Here is a 27,220-nt window from a genome sequence, read left to right as displayed (position 1 = left end):
AATTGGAGGGGCCAGGTTGTGGCGCACCTGACTGAGTGCCCATGTTACAATGTGCAAGGACCCAGGTTCGAGCCCCCAGTCCCCACCTGCAGGGAGAAAGCTTCATGAGTAGTGAAGCAGGGCTGCAGGTCTCTCTGTCTTTCTCCCTCTCTATCACTCCCTTCCTTCACACAATTTCTGGCTGACTCTATCAAATGAATAAAGATAATAAAATGTTTTTAAAAATATGTTGTTTTTTTTTTAAAAAAAGGAGAATTGGTATTAACTGCTTTTCTACTCTAAGCTTATCATACAAGTTTTTGCTGAAATGAATGAGGTAATGTTGCATACAATGTAAGTTTTTTTTCTACTAAGTCTTTTTATGGTCAGATATACTTTCTTTGGTTATGATTAATGACTTTTTTTACAGGACTTTTTTTTTCCCACCAGAGTTATCGCTGGGTCTTTGTGCCTACCCAGCTCCACCTGATTTATGATTAATGACTATTTTCAATAGCCTTAGTTTTATTATAGACTTGTGCACCAAGAAGTATTGTCCAAACTCTGCTCTTTAAAACACCAGAATTAATTGTTAATTCTTCTGGTATTCCATTACAGAGGGAAGACAGAGTATGAGAGAGAGGCAAAGGCCAGTGGTTAGCTGAATATGCAAAACATTTAACAAAGCATTAAACAAACGAGATTTCTTTCTATAAGACTTCTTGGAAATTCTTAATATGCTAAAAGTACACTGCGCCTTTCTAAAACCCTATACAAACAGATTTTTCCACGCCTGTTTACATGCAAAATTCTCCCATTGAAATTCTTCTAATACCTTGGTGACCTCTGGCAATCTCTTCAACACAGTTTGGTCAATATCTCATCTAAATATTCTCCTTTGGTCTAATTTTTATACTAACATGGGGCTGAGCATTGGTGCACTTAGCTGAGCACACACATTCCCATGAGCAAGGACTTGGGTTCAAACCCCCAGTCCCACCTACCAGGGAGAAGCTTCACAAGCGGTGAAGCAGTGCTGCAGGTGTCTCTCTTTATTTCTCCCTCTTTCTCCCCTTCTCAATTTCTCTCTCTGTCCTATCAAATAAAATAAATAAATAAAAATATTTAAGAAGAACATACTAACACAAATGCACTACTGCAAGATTCTATATTCTATATGGAAAAATTATGCCAAATCTAAAAGTCTATTGAGAAAGCATCTTAGGTAACTAATTCCTCCACTGGTACAGGTTCATTAATCATTACACCATGCGTCATTTTTTTAATGTTATTAAGTGCATTTCTGCAATAAATTTTACCTTGGAATTCATATTATTCTTTTGTGTCTTTTGTGTTTTCCTTATAAATCCTGACCCACCTTGTGACTTTGACATCACAAGCTTTATTTGTTCTTTTTGAAAGCAGCTCACTAGAGAGGACTATTTCTCAAGCTGAGTCAGTCTTTTAAAAGGGAAATTTAATACACTATACATAAAGTGTCTTATTGGCACTGTCAATTATAATTTGTTTCCTTGCTGGGGTTTTTTTTTTTCCATCTCTTGCCATTTGGATATGTTTGATTGCTTTAATGTTGCCCAGCCACTTAGGAAAACATATATCCTCTCTCCCATTTTTAAGTTCTACTAATGGCAACTTTCAAGTTTAGCCAAAAAAAAAAAGTTAAGATGCATTTTATGACACAAAGTAACCCAGATGAGCCAAGGACTGACCTTTCCTTTCTTTCCCTCCCCCTGATACACCACCCCAGCATTGGAGAGCATAGGATTTATAGCCCTAGTCTACTGTTCTAAGCTATTTCTACCACTCAGCACTATTTTCAATCTTGCATTACAACTGCTTAATCTTCCCTCTGTATTTGTTTCAATGGACAGTGCTTTCGCACAGACATTTCCTTTTTTCAAACTCTTACCTCAGACTTTTTTTTTTCCCTATAACACATCTTCAAGTAATTGTTTATAAATGGCACAGATGCAATACCCTTTTCCTAGCCTTCAGGAAATCTAAAGCTGTCATTCTACTTTCATCACACAGGAATAATAATTTAATGGTATATACTATTTTTTTTGCCATAACCTTTTGTTTTGTTCCTCTGTAGGCCTCTGAAGGAATTGTCCTGTTATTTCTATAATCTGTAATAGCAAAAAGAGCATTTAATTCATTCCAGTTTCTTGGACGATCTTAGCTCCAGGAACTTACTTTTATTAATTACTGAGATTAATTATATGTATATATTTCTACTACTTAATCTAGCATAGCAGAAATCAAGCCAGCAGTGTAAATGAGTGCTATAAAGACTATGATGAAGAAATTACTTTTTTTTTTTTAATCCCCACACAAAATGCATCTTTTGCTCTAGGATCAATAGGCAATTTGTTGATTCCCTTACTTAGGTTTATTTTTAGTGTTATATCCCCGTTGATTATGTAAATTTAAATCAATTAGCATGCATTTTCAGCTGGCACATAACCTACCTCCCTCCCACATACTGATCACTTACAAACAAGGAGCTCCAGAATCTTACTCCCACCCCTGCAGGAGCCGTCTGTCTCATATCCCAGAGTACGTCTAAAATTTTGAACACCCCAAATCAGGTCTACTCTTGAAGACTAGCACTGCTACCACGTTCCATACCACTCCTAGATGAAACTGAGCCCTTTCCACCACCTCACCTCCACATACAAACAAAATCCTATTAATGCCACTTCCAAAATCTCTCTGTTTCTCCCAGCCTCTCATGTATCATATCACATACCTACTATGAGCTCTTTTTGACTTGCTGTACGATCCACATACAGCTATCTACCTGAAATGATAATCTGCCTAAAACCCTTTAGTGACTGAGACACACTTTTCTTGGTTTGACTCCACAGTTACCGGCACCTTCTAATAAACCTGTGCTCCAGCCTCAAGGAGCCATTTACAGTTCCTCCAGGTGCTGGGCCCATGTGCCTCTCATCCTGGTTGGGCCATAGTACTGAAACCCCTCCAGCAAGTCTGGCTGGCCAATCTTGCTCAAGTGCCCTTAGTAAAATGCCTCTTTTAAATATCTGCCTCAGTGTATTTTAAGAATCAGCTTTTATCTATTCATTTGAGGTCCTAGCCATTAAGTACTCTAGCGATCACTACTTAAGAGGCAGAATTTATTTTTTATTATTACTAGTTTGTTTTTTTACTTATAGTGAATGTTAAGGTCCAATAAATACATGTTGAATAACAAAACGTAGGAAGCAAGAAGTCATAAAGAAGCCAGTTCCAGCAATCAGGGCCTAATTAATACAAATTTGTATGGGCCTCTACTTTTGAATGATTCAAGGTCAAGTTATCCTGGCTGTCTCAATTAAATTCTCTAAAGGAAAGTTCAAAATGAGCCCATCGCATGGGATGAGAGAGCAAAGCCTCAAATTATTATTTCAGAGCTGTGTTTGCAGGGCAATTTCTACTGTAGACCAACAGCTGGAAAAATAAGGTGTGAATACTCCTCAGAGGTGTTATGTAGCACACCAGGGTGAAACAGTACTATTTCTTCTGCTTATCTTTAGAAGGAGGACGGGGATGTGAAAGACAAAGGAGCCATTTCTAAGAAGTGTGTCTAAAAAAGCTTCTGATTGTCTCTTTGTTCAGATTTTGTGGACACAGAATACTGTTACAGAAACCTTCAATTCCCTTCTATTTCTGCCATGCCATTGCTGCTACTCACAAAGCAACAAATCTGGCAATTCACCTGGTGACTAAAGCCAACCACTCAGCTGTAACAGTAGCAAAGTCAAGGCAAGCAAGTAGAACCATCCAGAGCAAAAGACTGGCATATATAAAGCACAAAATTAAATAGCTTGAGCCCATCTTTCTAACCTAAATATTAAAAAAAAAAAAAAATGAGAAGTAAAAAACTCTACTAGAGGCCAAGATATAAATCCATGGTAAAGCACATTTAACCGCATGTGAGGTCTTTCGCTGTCTTATCATGTAATTTTTTTTTAAAAAAAGTAAATTTAAAGAAAAAAAAAAAAAGGAAGGCATAAGAGTGGTGGAGCAGTGTTTTAATGTCTCTTTTCTTTCTCCCTTTCTGTCTCTTATTCTCTATCTTAAAAAGCTCTAATGATTATCAAAATCCTGGCAAAAATAAATAAATAAATAAATAAGTGGGGGATCAGGTGGTAGCTCAGCGGGCTAAGTGCACGTGGCACGTGGACCCGACTTACGGATTCCAGTTTGAGCCCCCCGTCTCCCCACCTGCAGGGGAGTCACTTCACAGCCAGCGAAGCAGGTCTGCAGGTGTCTATCTTTCTCTCCCCCTCTCTGTCTTCCCCTCCTCTCTCCATTTCTCTCTGTCCTATCCAACAACAAACGACATCAACAACAATAATAATAACCATATCAAGGCTACAACAAGGGCAATAAAAGGGGTAAAAAAATAATAATAGTAAGGTGGAGGAAGAGGAAGTGAGGAAGAACAGGAAGAGGAAGAAGAAAAAAGGAAATATTCTTTTAAATACCTTCTAAATTCAAAGTAGTAAATTCTATCCTAGCAAAGTTGATATGCCACTGAGGAAGACCTATAAGTACGTTTATGAGTGTGAATTATATATTATAAGATCTTTTAACAGCCTCTAGTCCACAACAAGTACTCCTAAGAAGTTATTTAAATTCGAGCCCCTGGCTCCCCACCTACAGGAGGTCACTTCAAAAGCGGTGAAGCAGGTTTGCAGGTGTCTATCTTTCTCAGCCCCCTCTGTCTTTCCCTCCTGTCTCCATTTCTATCTGTCCTATCCAACAACAATAACAGCTATGAAAACAATAATAACTACTACAAGCACAACAACAAGGGCAATAAAATGAGAAAAAAAATGAAAAAAAATGAAATTATTTAAAAACAAACAAAAAATCTTAAAGACCATTCTCACTTAAGAACTATGATTACTGTTTTTGTTTTTGTTTTTATTATTTTTTTTTACCAGAGTGCTGCTAAACAAACTCAGCTCTTGCTAAGGGTAGTACCAGGAGCTGAACCTGGGACCTCAAAGCCTCAGGCATGAGAGTCTTTTTGCATATCCATCATGCTATCTCCCCTACCCAGAGAGGAAAAATCTGAATTAACCCAAGAGTTTCCATTTTATCCTTATTTTAAAAAGCTTGTTCCCTCTTCATGTTCATCTGTTCTGCCTACCTCCTATTACTGGCCCTCTGCTATGCATTCATCATTCCTGAAATTTCAAAACCCTCTTTACTTTAATACTACAGCTGGTAGTAAACCATCAAGCAGTTTCAAAAGATGCCCTACCAACTACTTTTCTCAATCCTCCTTAAAAACGTAGTCAAGGAAACTGGGGCTAGAACTAACAGGTAAACAGCAATGACTGACTCCAAATTCAGATCCTCTGGCTTCCTCTCGTCAACCTTTTCACTCTCCCTTACCCAGCCCTGCCAGCAGTCTTGTGATCTAAGTGAATATGCCTCTACTTAGCAGATAATTCTGTTAGTAGGACATAATCAATGCTTTATAAGACAAATCTAGTTTGTTACTTTACTTCTATGAGAAGTATGTATTTTCCCAACCCAACACTTACTCTCAAAAAAAAAAAAAAAAATTGCCTTTGGGTTTATTTCACTTTTTTTTTCCTGTACACAGCTTTCCAATGCAAATATGTACTTTTCTTTTTTTAATTAAGAAAAGTTTTGAGGAAGTATGTGAAAGACACTAACTCATAGTTATAAAAAAAAAAAAACTCTAGCTTTGAATAAAAACTTTCTCAATGTACTTACTACTAACAAGGAAAACAGTGGTTATTTTCTTTTCAGGTTTTACTGTCTGAGAGATGAAATTCAATCACAATTATAGTCTTCCTTATGTCGCAGAAATAAATGCTTTGAATGGATTATGCAAAGTTAACCAAGGCAGCTACTAAGCAAACTTTCTCACCAAACTCTGCCAAACTATTTCAATCTTGACCTGCACCATCTTGCAATCCCTCTCTTGCTCTTTTGAGAGAAGTCTATAAAATCATGCCAGGCTGTATCTATGTTTCTGATATACAAATAGAGCTGTGAAACAAATAGACCTTCCTTGGCACATTTATTACATGAAACTATGATTTGTATGGAGGATCTACTCAAAGAGTACAGCTATTACTTAAGTTGACAGTAAGAAAAGCAAATGTAGGGAGTCTGGCAGTAGTGCAGCGGGTTAAAGCGCAAAGCACAAGGACCTGTGTAAGAATCCCAGTTCAAGCCCCCAGCTCCTCACCTGCAGGGGAGTCGCTTCACAGGTGGTGAAGCAGGTCTGCAGGTGTCTGTCCTTCTCACCCCCTTTCTGTCTTCCCCTCCTCTCTCCATTTCTCTCTGTCCTATCCAACAACAACGACATCAATAACAACAACAATAATAACTACAACAATAAAAAACAAGGGCAACAAAAAATAATAAATAAATATTTTTTAAAAGAATAGCAAATGTAACATTACACTCATGAAGCAATCTAGAATGTTGCATAAGACTTTATAAAACCCTCACACACAAAAAAAAAAACTCGAAATCTAGCTAGAAGTGACTACAGACTTGTACTCAAAGTGTAATTATGTAATTGATATCTTTATTATTTATTTTAATGAGAGAAAGATATAGAGAGAGACTAAAGCACTGCTCAGTTCTGGCTTATAGTGGTGCTGGGGATTCACCCTGGGACTTTGGAGCCTCAGACATGAAAGTCTTTATGCGTAACCATTATGCTATCTCCCCAACCCTGAATTTAATATCTTAGTGTTCTCAGGAACCTTTTGCAAAATGTCTTCTAAAGCATAACAAAATCCAAGGGCAAGGGGGGTTGGGAATGGTGTGTAGAGAGAGATTTTAGAAGCCTGGATGTACTAAGGGTGGACATGGCATTATTTGGGTCCTCACCAGAAAATATCTTATGTAATATAGTTGAGCTAAAGTCAAGAGGCAACACACAAGTCAAACTTTTTTCGTCTCTCCCACTATTCAGCCAGTACTTATTTACCTTTTAAGGAGACTTCCCTTTTAAGTGAGCAAGAATGAACTAGATCCCGGCACACTTTCCTTAAGCAGACTCATCAGCTGCCACAGACATAATCCATCTTATTATTGATGACACTGGAGCTCTTCCCAAGCCAGATTTCTATGCTGAGCTCAAGCTATATATAACCAACTGCCTGTGACACTGGTCACCTGCATATTCCACAAGCATCACCAACTCAACAAAAAAGAGGCATCCGTCCCTAGCAAACAAAGAAGCCTTTATTTGTTCTTAACTTGGGTGGTTTGGATGAGTACTGAAGGAGAATGAGGAAGTTATTCTCTATTCTGTTTAAACAGTGAGACTCAACTCCCAGCTGATCTGGCTAATATTTCTCCTTTGTGCTTCTGCATTAAACACTGACAACTTTATCTACAACTAAAGTAAATCTTGTACCCTCATATCTTTTGAGAAGCATGTATGTATGTATGTATGTATGTATGTATGTATGTATGTATGTATGTATTTACTTATGAGAGAGAAGAGAGGCTGGAGCACTGTTTGGCTCTGTCATAAGGTGGTGCCAGGGGCCTGTGGCCTCTGGGACCTCAGGCATACAAGTTCCATCCATGCTCTAACAGGCTGAGCTGTCTCCCCAGGCCTCCCCTTTTATCTTAAGAATATTTCAACTCTCATCTCCCCTAGCCAACAGTAAGAACTGATGTCATTTTATTCTTCATTTGATTTGCAGATGCTATGTGTGATCACTGACTACCTTACCACCAATATGATGTTTGGATTAAAAATGTAAGAAGACTTCTAAATCCCTATGGAGATAGTGTCTGCTTCTGTTTGTCCTTTCTTTTTTTTTTTTTTTTAATATTTATTTTATTTATTTATTCCCTTTTGTTGCCCTTGTTGTTTTATTGTTGCTGTTATTATTGTTGTTGTCGTTGTTGGATAGGACAGAGAGAAATGGAGAGAGGAGGGGAAGACAGAGAGGAGGAGAGAAAGATAGACACCTGCAGACCTGCTTCACCACCTGTGAAGCGACTCCCCTGCAGGTGGGGAGCCGGGGTTCAAACCGGGATCCTTATGCCGGTCCTTGTGCTTTGCGCCACCTGCGCTTAACCCGCTGCACTACAGCCCGACTCCCTTGTCCTAACTTTCATGACTGCATTCCTTCCCACTGCTTATGAAAGACTACAAAGAGTCAGAACTTCAAAGGCGTTAGCAAGTATTCCAATAGAAACAGAAATCACACATCTCTTTGCTTAGTGAAAGACATCTGCACCCCTTCCTCAATGAGGCAACAAATGCCAGGACAAAAACAAATAATAAATGTCAAGGGCCGGGCAGTGGTGCACCCAGTTAAGTGCATGTATTACCATGCACAAAGACACAGGTTCATAACCCTGGCCCCCACCTACAGGAGGAAAGCTTCATGAGTGGTAAAGTTGTGCTGCAGGTGTCTCTCCCTATGGCCCCATCATTTCTCTCTGTTCTATCAAATAAAATAAAGTTCATGAAAAAATTAATTAATTAAAATAAAATTTCCTAAGAACCTGCAAGAATGTTAAGTCTAATTTCTTTATCCCATCCTGTTTCAACATAGAGTCAGAACTGGAGGGGGAGCGGTTAAGGATGCTGGAGTGGAGATAGATACCACTTCAGTCTACTAGGATTTACAGCCAAAACTGTGGGCTTTCCTAGAGGCCTCTCTCTTCTCCAACTCATTTAGGGCATCACTTTATTTTAGCATAACCAGTGCATCTACCACAGATGCTGAAAATACAAAAAAAAAAAAAAAATGAAGAGAGGAAAGGAGAAAGGGAAGGAGAATGGAAAGGAAGAAGAAAGAAAGGCGAGAAGAAGAGAGGTATGGAGGGAGGGAAAGAAAGAAGGGAGAGAGATACAATGTAGAATCTAGTAGAAGGCATTGTGTGTTTCTTTTTTAAAAAATGCACAAACTGGTGGAGCCAAGATGGCGGCTTGGAGACAACACCTGGTGTGAGCTCCAAAAAGCAGCAGCTTTCAACCTGGGATTCTCAGGAGAGGCCACCAGGTTCCAGATGCTACCATGATGCCAACCGGACTTACCTGGGCAGACAACCCCACCAATGTGTCCTGGAGCCCCGCTTCCCCAGAGCCCTGCCCTACTAGAGAGACAGGCTGGGAGTATGGATCGACCTGTCAACGCCCACGTTCAGCAGGAAAGCAGTTACAGAAGCCAGACCTTCAGCCTTCTGCATCCCACAATGACCCTGGGTCCATAGTCCCAGGGGGTTAAAGAAGAGGAAAGCTAATGGGGGGGTGGGGGGGTGGAATACGGAGTTCTGGTGGTGGGAATTGTGTGGAGTTGTATCCCTCTTAGCCTATGGTTTTTATCAGTGTTTCTTTTTCATAAATAAATTTTTTAAAAATGCACAAACTTAGAATCCCACATTTTACTTAAGGGAACATCTGTTCATAGAAGGAGAAAGAGGGGAAGGAGGGGGAGGGGGAGAAGGAGAAAAGACAAAGAAAAAGAATGAAAGAGTAAGTCCAATTTGTTGGTAATGTTAAAGTGCAACAGAGTATTGCTTAAGTCTGGATTTTTAAATCTAAATTTTATTTCTTTACATGTCTCAATAACCAAATTTATCTAATACACTTTTTCAGAAATATCAATGTAGTCCCCTTTATAATAATCTTGATTCTATTGTGATGCTAGTTCCTGATATGCCATTACCTAAGAACCAAATGAAGATATCTCAAGCTTGAATTCACATAGAAATAAAAATTGACGATATATAAAGGTACAAGTGACTCTATATACATCACAGGGGGAAAAGATCACCTCACACAGCATCAAAGGTCTCTCCTAAGGTTACCTCCACTTTTCCAGGTTAATTTCCTAAGTGCTTCTTCAATAGTTCATGAAAGCATAAAGCATCTTTATTTAGTTCAATTCACATAGGACATCTATACATACTTCAAATGTCTTAAAAACATTCACTGATTTATAAGTATTCTTCTGTTTCTAGCAATGGGAAAAAAAACTGTAAAGATATAAAATGTATCTATTTTGTAACAAAACAACTATTCATTAAGTCAACATTTGATGAGGACAAAGCAAATGACTATCTTTCATAAATTCAAATTAATAATTATTATTAAGGGAGTAACTTCAAGTAATGAGTTAGTTATTTCCATATCTGACTCAGGTCAGCGTTTTCTTCAAGAGGTGGTTGTTTGAACGTCAAAATGGAATCAACTTGGCAAGCGTACAGTATTACCTTTTATGGGCAGAAACAGGTTCCAATCCCTTCACAGAAAACTACCACTCGACTCAAACCAAGAATAGGCAAGCCCTTAAGGACGAGAAATCCAAAGACGCTTAGTGGACAGATGAAAGTGTCTGCCTCAAAACAATTTCTTCTAACTACTGGTCCTCTTTTCATTTCATGTCCCAAGAACCCAGTTCCTAATCTGTTTCCCAGCCTTTTCACTGAGATTTAATTACCAAACTGGCCCCTGTCTTGACTCCCATGCCAACCAAGTTCATGTCTAGCATCTCTAATTGTCCACATCCTGATTCCCACGTTGTCCAAATCTTGAGATTTTTCAGATCTGGAACTCTGTAATATAAACATCAACCCTAGTCTCTCTGGATCTATGAATTTACAAGTGAGGCCATGAGCAAAAAGTAGACCTCTCTGTGTGTATCATATAAGGTCTTACTCAGCCCTTGTCCTGAGGGCCTTGTGGTGTCCTGCCTGGCTTCCCCGAAACAATTGCTCAACTGCTGTGGACAGTGTCTCACAGCTACGATCTGTCCAGACCTTAGGCCCCACAGAGCTGCTGGGATGCAGTCATCTGCCATTCCCTGACTGGCTGGTTCTGACAAGAATGGTCCCAATACCTGAAGGAAAGCCAAGTATGTATACGACATGATTCACACCTTCCAGAAGCTTCTATTCCAGGAAGGAAACAAAGACAAGTGCAACAGTGGTGAGAGACAATAAGAACTAAAGGTCTAAAGAAGCAGAAGAAAGATGTCTTTATATTTGTCATTTAGTAACTGAGCAGAGCCTTCCTTACAGGAAAATGAGAATGACTTCTGAAGTAGAAAATACAGGCTTTCAAAGCAGTGAGACAAATACATAAAGACAGAGAAGCCAGAAGAAAAAAACAAAACAAATTTTATCAAAACTGGTACTTTATCAAATCTGACTAAAACAGAAGAGAGGATAAAGAAATAAACCCAGAAAGGATGACAAAGAGCAAGTGGAAATCAAAGGTTCCGAAGTTGAGTCATCAAAAATGAGTGGGCCAGGCAGTGTGTCTCAGTATGTGCTAACTCCTGTGCTTTCATGCTCTGTGACCGATAAAAACTCAAGTGCTTTTTAAAGTATAAAGCTAAATAGTTGTTATGATAGAAATACAATGCTACAGATGCAAACTAGCTGAATGGTGATCCTAAATTCTTTTTATTTGTGAAAAGTTGGCAAATTAATAATCTTAGCATTTCTAAGACAAATGAGAAGAGCTATTGATTGAAAAGAAAAATAAATAAATAAATAAATCTATTTTCCAGGATGCCTCCTCACACTGGATGAAGTTTTGTGCAGCAGTAGCTACACCCAGAATTGGAAAAGAACCAAACACTAGAAACCATGTAGATTTAAAAGTGGAAAATATAAAACTGGGTGATGTACACACCTCCCCCTTATTCTTCAACAATACAATAGGCATAAGAGCCATCCTATATCCTTCCTGACAATTTCGTAATATAAAGAAATTTCAGAAAAGTGTGTTCAGATGAGTGAGCATTACAGACAGGTATTGTCGTCCCTTTCTGAATTTCTCATGTCTCCTGCATGTATCCTCTCTGGTCCTTATGTCTGGTTTCAAAAACAAACCAGCAGATCAGGAGTATATAGTTGGTAGAACACCCAATTTGCAGACCTGAGGTCCCAAGTTTGATCCCCAGCACCACACCTACCAGGGAAATGCTGCAGAACTCTGTCTTCCCCTCTCATAAATCAACAGATAAGCACATTATTTTATTATTTTAAATCATTTAAAGTTAGATAGTATTCTTTTATTTTAAATATTTTCTTTGCCTCCTCCCACGTTACCCTGATCATCCCATCAGGCCTCCTGAAATTGTGTCTGCTATTAAGGTTTCTCATTCTCTCTATCTCTATCTCTCTTTCCCTATTGCTCCTTCTTTCACAGTAACCATTTCTAATCACTTTCAGCTACTTATCCATAAAACCTAATTTTTTTTTTCTTTCTTCAACCTACAGACTGGTGGGACCTAGTAGGGGAGTGAGGAGAATGATAAAGGGAGAAACGGAGAAAGAATGATTCAGAGAGTAATACCACAAGAATCAGTCACCTCCCAGTTGCCGGAGAGCTCCAGAGCTCAAATGGTCTGTCTGTCCTTCTCCTTCAGGCAGCCCTGGCCCCCAGCTGAGAGAAAGCTCACCTCCATTTGAGACTAAGTCTCACATCAAATGCTGTGCAGCCAACTGGATCTGTTTTTGAACTGTCTCCAAATGAATATGCAAATACTCCCACACACAGTTCACGAGGAAGAAAAATGAGCACTGGGAGGTTGGCTTGTGACATTCAGAGGATGCCAACCCAGCACAGGACTCAAAGTGCCTTGGAATAGTGGCCCTGCCCTGGGTGGAACCACACAGGGTCAAAGGTCCCCACATCTCCCGACTCCATATCCTCAGGACATTATCACCACACAGGTTCCTTCTTTATTCTCAGAATCAGATCATACTATCAATAATCTCTCCTAAACTAGATCCTCAACTCTTAATTCAATCAACTCATACAAAGTATCAGCCACTGTGCTGAAAAAGACAGAAAAATGCACCTGGAGTTAACGCAGGATTCATATCACGATAATGTTGTCTCTTCCTATATTAAAAAAAAAATGGTGAGGGATAGGAATGACCATAACCAAATAGAGTCTGGAATGAGCTGATATATTTCAAACTGAGGACACACATAACAGAGAGGCATCACTGATAGAAAGTAGTCTGAAAATGACCAAAGAAGCCTTCTTGAATAAAGAACGTGAGTGACATGCAAAGGCCTGTTAGGAGGAGAGTTAGGAGATACTCAAGTCTCAGCCACTCGTTATCAGTGGAAACAAGGCAGTCATGGAAAAAGGAACAGGTTACTCATCGTGCTGTTCTTGAACACTTTCCAGCAAGGCCAGATAACATTGCAAAACTAAAGGGCTTGGTGCAGCCAAGCCTAGGAACCAGGTAAAGAACCTTGGGTTGAACTGAGGCACCTACAGGCAGAGCCGGGAGCCCCAGGCAAAGGCCTTTCGGCCTGCAGCAAAAATGCAAACTATCTCAGGGGTAAGGGAAGTGCTAAGCGTTCACACCCAGCTGAGAGAAATGCAGTCAAAATGCCAAAAAAAAAAAAAAAAAAAAAAGTGAGAATAGCAGAGTATACGCCCTGCATGACCATGGGCCGGTGTTTGGATGGGATATGGTAAAACTAACATACCAGAGTATTCTTTCCTCTCACTGGCTTGAAGTGGAACTTCTAACATATGGATGGACATTTCCTTAAATTTATTTTAGTTGATTTCTAGTAGTGATGTCCATACCACCTACCTACCTGTCATGTGAGCTGATACCCTTTTTAACTAAGCTAGAAGGTATAAACTACCCAAAAGAGTGATAGAAAATGCTCACAGTTGTGAGAAACTCTCTTAAATGAACTTTTTATTGAAAAGGTCTTCTTTTCATCTGCCATATTGTTCTAGGGGAACTCGGAGGGACAGGAAGGCCGACGCTTGCTTCCCCCCATCCCCAAAGTTTGTCATGCCAGTCTCAACAAGGAACTGATACGGATGATTATTCGGGTAAGGTAAACTTTATTGGACACAAAAACATGTTAGGGAAAGAGAGAGAGACAGAGAGAGAGAGAGAGAGAGGGAGAGAGAAAGGAAGAAAGAAAGGAAATTGAGAGATGACTTACATGCTGCTCACATGGTGGTCCTGGGAGAGAGAGAGTGCCCCCAAAGGTTCAGCCCCTTTAAAACCAAAGGCTCCACCTATACCTGCAACCATTCCCATTTCTGGGTGGTTCTTCTCTCCCTCAACAATATGGTTTTTATTTCTGGGCTTGTTTGTTTATTTGCCACGGGGGTTATGGATAGAGTTCTGTACCTGCAAAATTAATTCATTGCTTCTGGCCACCATTTTCCCCCTTTCTTTTTATTTGATAGGACAGAAAGAAACAGAGAGGAGGGAGAGGGTGAGAAGGAGAGCACTGCTTCACTGCTCATGAAGCTTCACCCCTGCAGGTGGAGACCAGGGCTTGAACCTGGGTCCTTAAACATGGTAGCATGTGTGCGCAACTGGGTATGCCACCACCTTACCCCTAAGAAAAGCCCACATTAGAACCACGTAACAGGAGATTTTCCATGCCTGGATGTGAAAATTATTCGGGTGGTTGTTTTTAAGTGCTAATAGGCATACTTATCAAATCATAATCTTTAAGGATCATAGTCTGAGAAGCACAGCAATGTACAGATATCTTTAAAATATTGCTTACCATGGTAATGGGGGGGAGTTCCCTATATATTCCTGAACAGCTCTGAACAGGAATATATAGTTCCCTATATATTCCTGAACTTTAATTTTTTAAGACTTATCTATTGATTTACTTTTATGACAGACCAGAGCACTGCTCAGTTGGCATAGGACTGTGCTAAGGATGGAACCTGGGCCCCCAGCATGCAATTCCTGTACTCTACTGCTGAGCTATCTCCCTGGCCCCGTAGATGTCATTTTTAATGTACAAATGGGTCTATTTCATGGGCTCATGAAGTAAACCCTTCAGAACTGACCTGACTAATGCCTAAGCACTCTGCTTTGTAAGGCAAGATTTTCACTCACAAGGAAAGTTCACATAAAGAAATGAATAAGAATGGACTTCTAAGTGAGGCACATGCCTACAGAGAAAGGCTCCAGTCAGGAATCTAGGTCACAGCAAGAAGAAATCCTAGTGTGGAACTGTTGGGTAGGATTGCCAAGCACTTCAATGACAAAAACAAGAAGCAGTGGGGCATGAGTTATTTGCACAACAAACAACAGTGAACTGGCTGGGGTGAGTCAAGGTGCTCCATGAAATGCGTGTTTATGCAGTGCTGTCCAGACAGCCCTAGCCACCATAACTTTTTAACCCAGACTTTCTTTTTTAGAGACTTAGGGAAACTGAGAGGAAAATGAGAGAGAAGGAGAGAGACACCTGCAGCACTGCTTCACCACTCATGAAGCTTTCCCCACACAGGTGGGGACAGAGACAGTTGACTACTTTCCAGTATAACATGAAATTCATTTGCTGGTTTTGAATCTAGGTCCTGATATGAGCAATCGGAAGTGCCATGTCATCGCTCTATCAGCAAGTCTTTACTGAGCATGTGCCACCAACACAGAGAGTCTGCTAATGCTACAGCACTGAACAGCTGAGCCTCCAGAAAGGCTTCTACAAGGGTAACTGTGACAGAATCCAGCAGACGACACGTTGGTGAATTTACCTTGGTAAATTCTCAGTCTATGGCCACACTAAAGGAAAAGACCAGCCGGGACAATTTAGACATTTGCTTCTGGTTCTGAAAGTGTCTGACTTGGTGAATCATGCACTTAGGCCCTACTGAGGAAAGCTACGAGATGATAATGGGAAGTGGAAAACTTGACTTTGGAATAGCTGTTGTGAAGCAGCAATAGAATGAATACTAAGAGCAGAAAGCACATGTGTGGACTAACTTGGGTTGCTTTATTTCCTAAGCATTACGGCTAAACAATCTTAGAATATTCTATTTAAAACAAAAATGTCAGAAATCAAAAATCTTAGATACTGGGTACTGTACAGCAAACCATAACAAAAGGACTTTTCAAAGTTAACCCAATTAACAAATAATGTGTGGGTAATATTAACTATTGATTGTCTTTTTGAACCCTAAGACAGCAGGAACCTCACATCTTCACTATAGAGCCCCTACTTCCCCCAGTCCTGGCACCCTTGGATAGGGCTCACTTTCCCGTATGCTTCTCCCAATCCATACCAAATAATATTGCATCCGCCGATCACAACCTAACCAAAGCAACGATTGCCATCTCAACATGCTTCACCTCAGACTGTGTCCAGAGACTTCACGTGTGGAATGACAACCCTTCAGCTTCATTACTCGGGTGAGACCTTTCCTTTTATAGTACACTCTAATTTCATCTCAGGTAGTTCACTTTCTAACAAAGTCCCATAACCTAGACATACACCAGTTTCTGTGAGAGAGAGCGTATGTGCACACGTATCCATAAACTACTGCAAAATATATACCTGAAAGCAGGATTACACTAGAGTTTGCAGTGAGTACCTCCCCAACACTTCCTCTCCACTATTCCAATCTTGGGATCCATGTTTGCTCAACAAATTGATTGGCTTCGTATGTTAACTCTCTTTTCAATCACCAGGTTCCAGATGCCACCAGGATGCTGGCTAGGTTTCCCTGGATTGAGGACCCCACCAATGTGTCCTGGAGCTCAGCTTCCCCAGAGACACACCTGACTAGGGAAAGAGAGAGGCAGACTGGGAGTATGGACCGACCAGTCAACACCCATGTTCAGCAGGGAAGCAATTACAGAAGCCAGACCTTCTACCTTCTGCAACCCTCAACGACCCTGGGTCCATGCTCCCAGAGGGCTAGAGAATGGGAAGGCTATCATGGGAGAGGGTGGGTTATGGGGATTGGGTGGTGGGAATTGTGTGGAGTTGTACCCCTCCTACCTTATGCCTTTGTTCACTAATCCTTTCTTAAATTAAAAATTTAAATAAAAAAAAAAAAAAAAAAGAAAAAAGAAATCAAAAATCTTTTGTGGTAAGGAACCTATACAAAAGTTTCAACTTTCATCGTTGAGATACACATACACATATACATACATATATCCTCCTGTTTAATTTACTCCAGAGTTATTGCTGGGGCTTGGTGCCTGCAGGACAAGTACACCACTCCCAGTGGCCATTTCTGCCCCTCCCCCACCTCACTCCCCTTTAGTTTCTTTCTTTCCTTTTTGAATGGAAACAGACAGAAATTGAGAAGGGGGAGATAGGGAGAGAAAGAGAGAGGCACCTGCAGCACTGCTTCACCACTCATGAAGCATCCCCCTGTTGGTGGGGACTGGGGGGTTGAACCTGATTCTTGTCCATGGTAATGTGTGCACTCTACCTGGTGAGCCATGGCCCAGCCCCAAAAGTAATTACTTTTTAGAGGGAGAGACACTTCCCTCTAAATAGACATAATTCTACTATTCATGGAGCAACCCTGGTGCTATGCACAATGCTCCCATATGGTGCTAAGACTCAAACCCAGGGCTTTGCTCAGAGTAAGATGCACTTTTACCAAGGAAGACATGTCCAGCTCCTCTTAGTAAAATATTAAGTGTGAACAATTAGAGATAAAGATGAATTCAGAAGGCACCATGACTAGCGTTCTTCAAAGAGAGGGGGATAAAACAAATGAAAAGAAAACAATACCACCAAGGCACAGACTTGAGTGATGTGTCCACAAGCCAAGAAAGATCAAGAATGGTCACCAACACCTGAGCGTGCTTTCTGATCACTTAGTGGTACAGTAAGGAGAAACTCTCCTGGAAGTTCAAACTCCCTCCACACTATCAAATACTATCAAGTACACAATCATAAATTCCTCGTATGAACAGAGGAGTAATAAGAAAACTACGTCATCAAATACGTGCTTTATCCACAGCTGACGTTTTGAATGTTAAGTCATCAAGCAATAAAGTGAAATTAAAAGACATGATGTGAAACAACAAAAATATTTATCGAATGTAGGTGCACTTGATTTATTTATTTATTTATTTGTCACACCTGGGTCTCATTCATGTGCATGAGTTCAACACCCCTGGGCACACCTTTTCATTCCTTTTAATTCAAATTAAAAAAAAGAGAGAGAAGATATACCACAGCACTGGAGTTTCCCATGGTGCCAAAGCTTGAATCTAGGCAGCACACCAAGCAAACACACATCCCAAACCTTCTAGATGTACACTGAAAATGTTAAGAAATGCCAGTTCTCAGCTTCCTTTCCCCAGAGCCCCACCCCAATAGGGAAAGAGAGTGACAGGCTAGGAGTATGGATTGACCAGTCAGTGGCTATGTTCAGCAGGGGAGCAATTACAGAAGCCAGACCTTCCACCTTCTGCCTCCCACAATGACCTTGGGTCCATACTCCCAGAGGGATAAAGAATAGGAAAGCTATCTGGAGAGGGGATGGGATACGGAGATCTGGTGGTTGGAAATGTGTGGAGTTGTACCCCTCTTATCCTATGGTTTTGGTAATGTGTCCTTTTTAAATTAAAAAAAAAATGCCAGTTCTCACTGAATACCTAACCTGCCAACATATTATTCTAATTGTGTGTGTTAACACCAAAGGCTGTAAAGAAAACACAGAAAGTAAATTGGTAGGTTGTCGTGAAGAGAAAATACTTACTACTATAGGAGTATGCTTCTACTATAGAAGTACATATTTTATCCTATTTATATAGAATAATGACATGCTATTTAACTAAAATAATTTAACCTAGTATATAGTAATTTAGTAGAACTACCGTCCAGTTCTGGGGGGGAGAGGGTGTGTCTGTGACAGTATAAAAATATATCACATATCACAACAAGGGGTCAGGCAGTGGCACACCTGGTTCAGTTTACACATTACCATGTACAAAGACCCGGGTTCAAGACCCTACCCCTACCTGCAGCAAAGGGGAGCTATGAAATGAAGATGGAGAAGCCAGGGCAAAGAGAGGAGAAAACATTCAAACATTCTTTCTGGTAGGAATGACAGCAGAGCTGAGCTGGAGTCTGTCCCAGCACAGCTGGGACAGAGTAGGCAACTCGGCCTGTCATCAGAGGAAACTGAGAACAGATGTGTTCCCATCTTGGGAAGAGCCTATGAATAGAGCAGTCAGTGAAATGCAACGAGCTCTTCCTGAGCAGACTTACAAAGATGCTTTCATTTCCTGCTCCAAGCAATCTTATCTAAGCAAACTAAGGTCCAAACAAATCAAGCAATTCAGCCAAGGTCATAAAAGTAGGAGACTGTGTGCCTGTCTTTTTCACATCCAGACAAGCACAAAAAAAAAAGATAAGATTTGTGCAGCAGGGGCAAGTAAAAGCAAAGATCTGCTTTTAACTGGTGGCAACCAGCTGGAATATCTGGATGCTCCCAGCAGCCACTAAACCAGCCACAGGAGCCAAGGTTCTGACACACACAGAAGCTAGGACTGAGGGATTCTACAGTGCAAAGGCAGAGCTGTTCCATTTGCCACTGCATTCTATGGCTTCTCAATAAACATGCCAAGAACAACCTTAAACTAGCTCTGTTTCATGTTTAGTCCTTTGTGTTCCCTCAAGCAACGGTCACTCCACTGGAATCAGTGGACTAGAAATGAAAACTACTAAAGAGCAACCTCAAAACATGTTCATATTAAGTGTTTTCAGTCGACCAGAGATAAACATTGTGACATCAAATTTCATCTTGGATTCATAAGGATTCTCAGTTCCCTCACAGCTTTTATCCCTAGTACTCCATGAAAAAAGAGAAAGAAAGAAAGAAAAGAAAAGAAAGAAAGAAAGAAAGAAAGAAAGAAAGAAAGAAAGAAAGCCTACATTTTTCAGATCTCTACCTCTCTCCTCCACCCTAATGTGAGCTTCCCAAACCAAAACCAAATCAAGGATATTGTAGTTTTAGGAGTGAGCAAGTAGGGGACATGTATCCCGAAGGTTCTAGAAGATTTCTTCCTCTACAGTAAAATAACTGCTTGTTTATTTTTTAGTATCTTTATTTATTTATTGGATAGAGACAGCCAAAAATCAAAAGGAGAAGAAGTGACAGGGAGAGACAGAGAAAGACCTGCAGCACTCCTTCACCACTCACAAAGCTTTCCCCCGCAGGCAGGGACTGAGGATTCAATCCTGGGTCCTTGTGCATTCGAACATGTGTGCTCAAGCAGTGCACCACCACCCAGCCCCATTTAATTTTATTAACCATTTTACGTGTGCTGGTAGACATTCATCTGATGGCAGGGTGGGTGTGGTATCACCCAGAAGCAAAGAATGGTGGGCAATCTTGAACCTAAAAGAGGCTTATTACAGTTTGACAAAAACTGTTATTTTGACAAAGGTTACCAATGAAAATATCCTATTTAAATAAGTTAAAGAATGTTTCCTGGCAATCTGTCCTTCTTATCCCCAGTGTTCACTAAAACCATTAAAACACATTCTTTTATGCATTTTCTTCATAGAACACACAATCAAGCTCTAAATCACTGGGCGGTGGGGCTGGGGGGGGAGAGGGTGTAATGGAATCAGAAGTTCAGCAAACTCAGCAACAAGAAAATAAATGACCCCAGCCAAAAATGGGGAGAGGATATAAACAGAATATTCTCCATAGAAGAGATCCAAAAGGCCAATAGACATATGAAAAAATGATCCAAGTCACTGAAATGCAGAGAAATGCAAATAAAAACAATGAGATACCACTTTACTCCTGTGAGAATGTCATACATTAGAAAAGGTAGCAGCAGCAAATGCTGAAGAGGTTGTGGGGACAAAAGATTCCTCCTGCATTGCTGGTGGAATGTAAATTGGTCCAACCCCTATTGGAGAGAAGTCTAGAGAACTCTCAGAAGGCTAGAAATGGACCTAGCCTATGATCCTGCAATTCCTCTCCTGGGGATATATCTTAAGGAGCCAAACACACCCACCCAAAAAGATTTGTGTATACCTATGTTCATAGCAACACAATTTCTAACAGCCCAAACCTGGAAGCAACCCTGGTGTCCAACAACAGATGAGTGGTTGAGCAAGTTGTGGTATATATACACAATGGAATACTACTCAGCTATTAAAAATGGGAAATTCACCTTCTCCCACTGATTGCTTACTCCAAAAAAGAATGGAAGAATAATTTATGGCATGAAATGAATATAGATCCTTTCTCTGACCTACTGATGTCATTCATGGACTGGAAAAATATTAAAATCTTATAGGTATGTATTTTACTCTGTAAGTTCTCCTTATACCAGTTCTTAGTAAACTTTATGCTCAACAAAGCAAAATAATAATTACGTCATATTTCTATAAGTGTAATTTTACTTAGGAAAGAAAGTAAGTGTTAACTCTACATGTCTAAAAGGTAATATATTTTCTTTAATGATTTAGCCAGGTGTATGGATAAATTTACAATTATCTCTCTAAGATCTCTTAACATGAGGACAGTACTCAAGAATACTCCATGGTTCAAGAAAGAAAACAAGTGACCCTTCCCCTTTGTGAAACAAATTTTTAATCATTTGAGATTTTACTGTCTCCATCCATTAGTAAACATGATTATGACATTATTCAGAACTTTTGAAATTTTATTACATTTAACTTTTCTGAAAGTATTATTACACTACAATGCTGTATAGTTTCCTGGTGTCTATCACTGTAAATCAGCATCACTATAAAAAGCATTGCATTTACCATAAAAAATAAATTTTTTTTTAAGTTTTATAATACAAGGAGTGAAGGGTTAGACTTTCTGGTCTATCAACTGTTTTTTTAATTCTTAATCATTTATCCTGCAAATAAGTTTCTCTGAAAATAATTATATAATCAATTGTCACCCATATTCCCTATAAACATGAGTGGAAGAATTACATTTAAAATATGCAGAAGTATGCTACAGCATAACTTAAAACAGAAATGCTGGCAAATCTTTGATATAGCAATAAGGCATGTCATTTCTAAGATACCTTCAAGTATTATACTGTTTGTTATCACGTCTGTACATATGACATACTCCACAAATTCCTCGTAAGCAAATATTTGAAGGGACAAATATTTGAATGAAACTCCAAATGCAGGCAGAAGGGCTGTGTGGTGCCGCTGCATGCAGACAGATCCAGTGCACATACCTGAAGTCTACATTTTGAAAAACCAATGGAAACAGCTTGGAATGAATTTTGGAACTTAGTTAAACAACTTTCTTTCCAAAACTGCCTCAACTAGTCACTATTCTTCCTGTTCTGATACGCTGAATACTTTAAAGATACTTCCCCCCACCTTTTTTTTCCCCTTCCAAATAAAGTGAAAGAGACCTCAGCTCCAAAACCCCCTCTAATGCAGTGGATGTGGGACACAGCATACTATCCAAGTGAGCTATTTCACCCACCTATAAAGAAAGACACATTTTAAGAGGTCTGATATTTCTTAAAGAAAGAGCTTTGGCTTCAGGAAACACCATAAAGGTCTCAAATGACACTGTAGAAAAATTTGTTAAAATATTAAACGGGAGTGGGGAGGAGCCAGATTACTGCTCAAATCTAGGCCAGATATGAGATGGAACCTAGAGCCCAGGCCAGTCCTGCACTCTACACCTTGAGCTACCTCCCAAGCAACTAAAAACATACATTTTAAGTACAAGTAATTCTACCTAGATAAAAACAAATTAATAAAAAAATGATTTTTAAAAAACCTTAACTCTGCATTTCGGTTAGTGTACAATAATAAAGAAAATAAATGAAAGTTTGCAGTATATCAAAAGTCTCCATTCCAAGCACCAGGTAAATGAAGGGCTAGGGAGGAGAAGGTTAAATTTTCATTTACAGGAACTGCACTTATGACCATTTAAAAGGTCAGTGCTGATTTTTATTGCTTTCGTTGTTAATTACACTGGCCTGGGAGCCCCCTCCTCCAGCAACAAGTACGTGGCTGTCATAGCAGACATGCTTTCCTCATTCTTGCAGTCAGTCCTGTCTGACTGGGCTGGGAAGGAGCTCTTCAAACTGTCCGACCAGGGAAATGTGCACGGGTGGGAAAAATAGAGAGGGCTGCACAGGAATTACCTCAGCAGGTCATCCTCATCTCGCCCCAAGCTACACTCGGATTACCAGATCTACTTTTCAAACTGGTAAGAGATCTGTCAGTCCTGGCAAGGTTCTCCTGAGTAACACGTGAACACGCTTAGTGATACTGATTCTGACATTCCTTAGTGTTCGTCTTCAGGGAATTTCAGAGTAAAGCCCCATCACTTCAGACAGTTACTGATAATAATAATAACAATAACAATAATAATAATGATGAGCTTAATTAATTACAAGATTTCAAAATGCTGAGTCCGAAATGGTGGGATTATGAATTAATTGGAGCAGCGAGCTACAAAACAAGGTTCTCGCCCAAGATCCGAAAAACCGGAAGCTTCTTCTCTTTTCTTTGTAAATACAGCTTTCAACCCGCCACCCCCCCACTAACTCTCCAATCCTCCACCCTCCAAGATCCTTGAGAGCAGAAACTTTCACTCCCTCCCGAGCTCGGTAGCGGAGTAGGAAGTACCCGCCCTACCCCGCGCGGAACTGCCCGCGAACTGGCTGCGGAGCCCGTCAATCCAGCAGGGGGCGGGGCCTCTTGCTAGAGGGTCCCAGGTTTACCCACTCTGCAGAATCCATCTCGGGGGCTTCCTAACGACTTCGGAAAGTGCTGGCCCTCCTCTTTCTGCCCCCTCAGTTTCCATACCTAGTAACCCACCCCCCACACAAAAAGCCAGTTTTTCAGATCTCTACCTCTCTCCGCCAACCCAATGAGACCCCCAGTCCAGAACCAAATCAGACATATTACGCTTTTAGGAGTGAGCAAGTGAGGGACTGGTATCCCGAGGGTTCTAAAAGATTCCTTCCTCTGTAATAAAACTATTGCTTACTTATTATTTATTGACCATTTTAGGTGCGCTGGACTTCACCAAATACACGCTCAGAGCTGTGCCAGGGCATGCACGGCGGGGTTAACTTTCTGTCGGTTTGCTATTCACCACAGTGAGTGTTCCTCTCAAGAGTGGGAGAAACTCTGAGTGAAATTACTACATCGTTCTCCAGCACACCCGCAGCAGCTCCAGGTCCTGTATCGTGCAAGCTCATCGCACACATATTCTGCTACTTTTTCGGGCACGAAGCCTGGCCAGACACTGGTGATGCCTGCAGAAAGTGTGCATTGCTTCTAGACACTGCAAATTCCTTGGAGGGGGAGTTAGAAACAGTGGTTCCAATTGTGCCGAGCTCACACTGCTCTACCAGCTGTGGGTTTTAATGTGTTCAGCTAGGTCCATCCTTCTTGAGTAATTTCAAGGAGGAAATCACTTAACTGCTGTAATCGGTTTCGGATTTTCGGTTTCGTCAGTAGAGTGCATCAAGGGATATATATGTATATATGTATATGTATTTATATATATTACATATGTATACACACACACACAGACACACACACACACACACACACACATATATATATACAGTGAAATAAGCGTGTGCTTGGGATATTTGTCAAACAAGAGCGACAGGAATGCGAGAAGACTAGTTCTCTGGCTGACATACCATCTCCCCAAGCCTTCTAGCTAGCTGCAGCATCCTGGCACAATCCAAAGACAAAGCCTCACTTTCCTCCTTTTTCCTTTAGGCTGCGTCTCTGTCTGGTTTTGGCCGGGTTCTGAATGTCACTTCTTTTCCATTGCCACCATCACTATTAGTGATTGCTTCGGCCCTTGCGGTCCCTCTCTCGAACCTTGCCTAATAATCATAGACAAGCCCCCCGCGCCCCCCTATAGCTCATTGTCTCACAAAGAGGTCACCCTCCTGTAATTCCTCCAGGCTCCTTACATTCCCCTCGGCCTGCCCGGCGGCTCCCACCACCCATTCTCTCCTCTTGAACTTCACTCTCCCAAGTCCGGCCGCTGCCGAAACCTGACAGCCAGGCCGAACCAATCCGCGTGGGATAAATAGCCGACGCCGCCAATGAGCGACCTCCGGGAGGCGAGAGGCGGGACTTCGCCCAAGTTCCCCGGGTCCTGAAACCAAAGACCTGTTGCCGCCGCCGCCGCCGCCGCGGAGTTTCTTAGTTACCCCCGGCCACCAGCGCGGGAGCCAGGCGGGAAGCGCCGGCCGCTGCCCACCGCCAGGACTGCTGCCTCGGCGGCCCCAGCGCCGTGCGCCCCGCCCCACCTCCCCGGAGGCCGCCCCGCGCGGAGCCCACGTCCCTCCCGCCGCCCGGCTCCCGCAGGCCTCCCGGCGCGGCCCCCCGGCGCCCGAGACCCGGGAGCTACTCACTCGGCAGTCGGGAGCTGTCGGTGCTCCAGCCCGCGAGGGAGCTGGGGCAGGCGGGCGGCGCCGCCGAAAGGCCCGCTGAGAAGGGGGCAGAGAAGGGGGCTGAGGCTGCGAGGCCCGGAGCCGCCGATCGCCACCTCCCGCCGCGCAGCCCCCGCGGTCGCTGCAGGCGTGGGCACCCACCCTGCGCTCGGCGACGCGCGGCCGAACTGCGAGCTCAGCGGCGGCCCATCCTCCCGCGCCCGCCGCTCCTCCTCCGCGGCCGCCGCTGTCAGGAGTGTAAACATCCCGGCATCCCCGAGGACAGGGGCGGGGCGGCCGCAGGCCCCTCCCCGCGCCCCGCGCCCCGCGCCCCGCGCAGCCAGCACAGCTGCCGGCTGGCCCGGCCCGGAGCCGGGGCGGCGCGGTGAGACTGGCCGCCCGCCGCCCGCCGGACCCCTCCTGGCTCCCGGGGGGCCCTCCCGGCCGCGCCATTCAGCCGCTTAAGCCCGCTCCCCACCTTCGGGCCGGCTTCCCTCTGGGCCGGGGCCCGGCTGCTTTAGCACAACTTTTTTTCTTGGCTTTGGCGGGCGGTTGGAAAGGATGACGCCTCCTTTCTTCTGGATCTTTGCATTTGAGCTCAGAGTTGTTATTATTGTTGTTGTTGTTATTAATGTTTTAATACTGATTTACAAAATAATGAAATAATAACAGGGGTATAAACACTCTTCCCACCACCCATTGGGAACTGCAGTACCTTCCCCTCCAAGGTCACAGATTTGGGTTGACTTTTTTTTTTAAGATTTTTCTTTAAAAAAATTTTTTTTTCTTTATCATCTTTATTTATTTATTGGATAGAGACCGTCAGAAATTGAGAGGAAGGAGGAGGTAGAGAGGCAGCGAGACACGTGTAGCATTGCTTCACCATTTGTGAAGCCTTCCCCCTACAGGTGGGGACCCAGGGATTGAACCCAGGTCCTTGCGCATTGTAACATATGCTCTCAACCAGGTGCACCACCACCCGGCCCCTTGACTATTATCCATATATATATGCCTTTTTATCCTCTATGGTCTTTCCTCCTTTTCTTCTTCCTAAGTCACACCTATTACTTCTGAGAGTCTTCCCCCCCCTTTCTTTCTCTTCCCATACCTTGGTGGAATTGGAATTTAGAGTCCCATTAACATTTCTTCCCCTATGGGAGTATGGACCTCTCTAAGGGGTGCTTTGAGCTAATGCAAACTTGCGTTAAAGTTAAGAGTCACAGAGAGTGCAGTGACTTTTGTGACGTTTCTAAAAGGTGAACTACTTGGTTTGGTACCAGACATCTTTAAGAGACACAGATCAAGGAAGAAAGGCTAGGGCGGGGTGGCAAGGGGAGGACACTGCAGGAGCCAAGTGTATGGAACTGGAAAAGGCTTTGAATTCAGAGGTTTCACTGTGTCTATAAGTGGACACGTGTTTCTGAAGGGGCCAGCAAGGAGGCTGTTTGAAGTCAGATACACCTTGTTTTCAATCTCAGACAGTGACTATAGTATAAACTGAAGCTAAGTTATTTATCCCTCTCAGGTTTCTGTACCCTTGTCGGTATATAGAAAGGAGTGATGGTACTTATCTATCTCTAGGACTGTAGTTGGAATTAAATAAGATAAAGAAAAGTGCCTAAGCTCAGGATCCTAACATTTATAAATTCCTGTGAAACAGTTGCTATTCCTAGTGAGTTTTGTTTCTGTTTTTTCTTTGCTAATTTTATTTGCCAGGCAAAAGAATTCAAGCCACAAATATTTAATTATAACTCAGATACTTAGGATCTTATATATAGCTAAGGAAATATGATATAAAAAGTTTTGTTTTTTTAAGAAAGAAAATAGGATGAGATCTCAAGATGTTCATTCCAGTGACTCAAGAAGTACAGGGACTAAGAAATGGTGACACATGAGGACAAAATGGGTGAAGGTGATTATGCTTAGTGAAGTGAATAAGGAGGTGAAATACAACTACTGGATGATTTTGCTCATATGTGGAATATGTGCATAAAAAGTGCATAAACTTGGGGAGAAAAAAGGAATAGCCAAACTCTGTCAAACCTGAGAG

The 27,220-nt window shown here is 41.7% G+C and overlaps 1 protein-coding gene across 5 annotated transcripts in view; it reads right to left on the bottom strand.

Moving 5' to 3' along the window:
• The window catches only part of NEK7 (NIMA related kinase 7), a 155,145-nt gene extending 129,680 nt beyond the window's left edge, over nucleotides 1-25,465 (bottom strand). For 2 of the 5 annotated variants that reach the window (XR_009546307.1, XM_007539731.3), the window contains exon 1: nucleotides 25,153-25,463. Coding sequence is in view for 4 of the 5 variants with exons in the window: in XM_007539731.3 (XP_007539793.2) it covers nucleotides 25,153-25,436 (284 nt within the window). In the remaining variant the exon portion in view is untranslated. Of the gene's footprint in view, nucleotides 1-25,152 lie in introns of all 5 variants that reach the window. The other 3 variants (XM_060178504.1, XM_060178503.1, XM_060178501.1) reach the window with 2 other exon arrangements.
• Nucleotides 25,466-27,220: the final 1,755 nt, after the last annotated feature.

Source organism: Erinaceus europaeus, chromosome 19 (assembly GCF_950295315.1).
Source record: "Erinaceus europaeus chromosome 19, mEriEur2.1, whole genome shotgun sequence".
Taxonomy (NCBI): domain Eukaryota; kingdom Metazoa; phylum Chordata; class Mammalia; order Eulipotyphla; family Erinaceidae; genus Erinaceus; species Erinaceus europaeus.
Note: the sequence above shows the minus strand (reverse complement) of the source record. Positions and strands in the feature narration are given on the sequence as shown.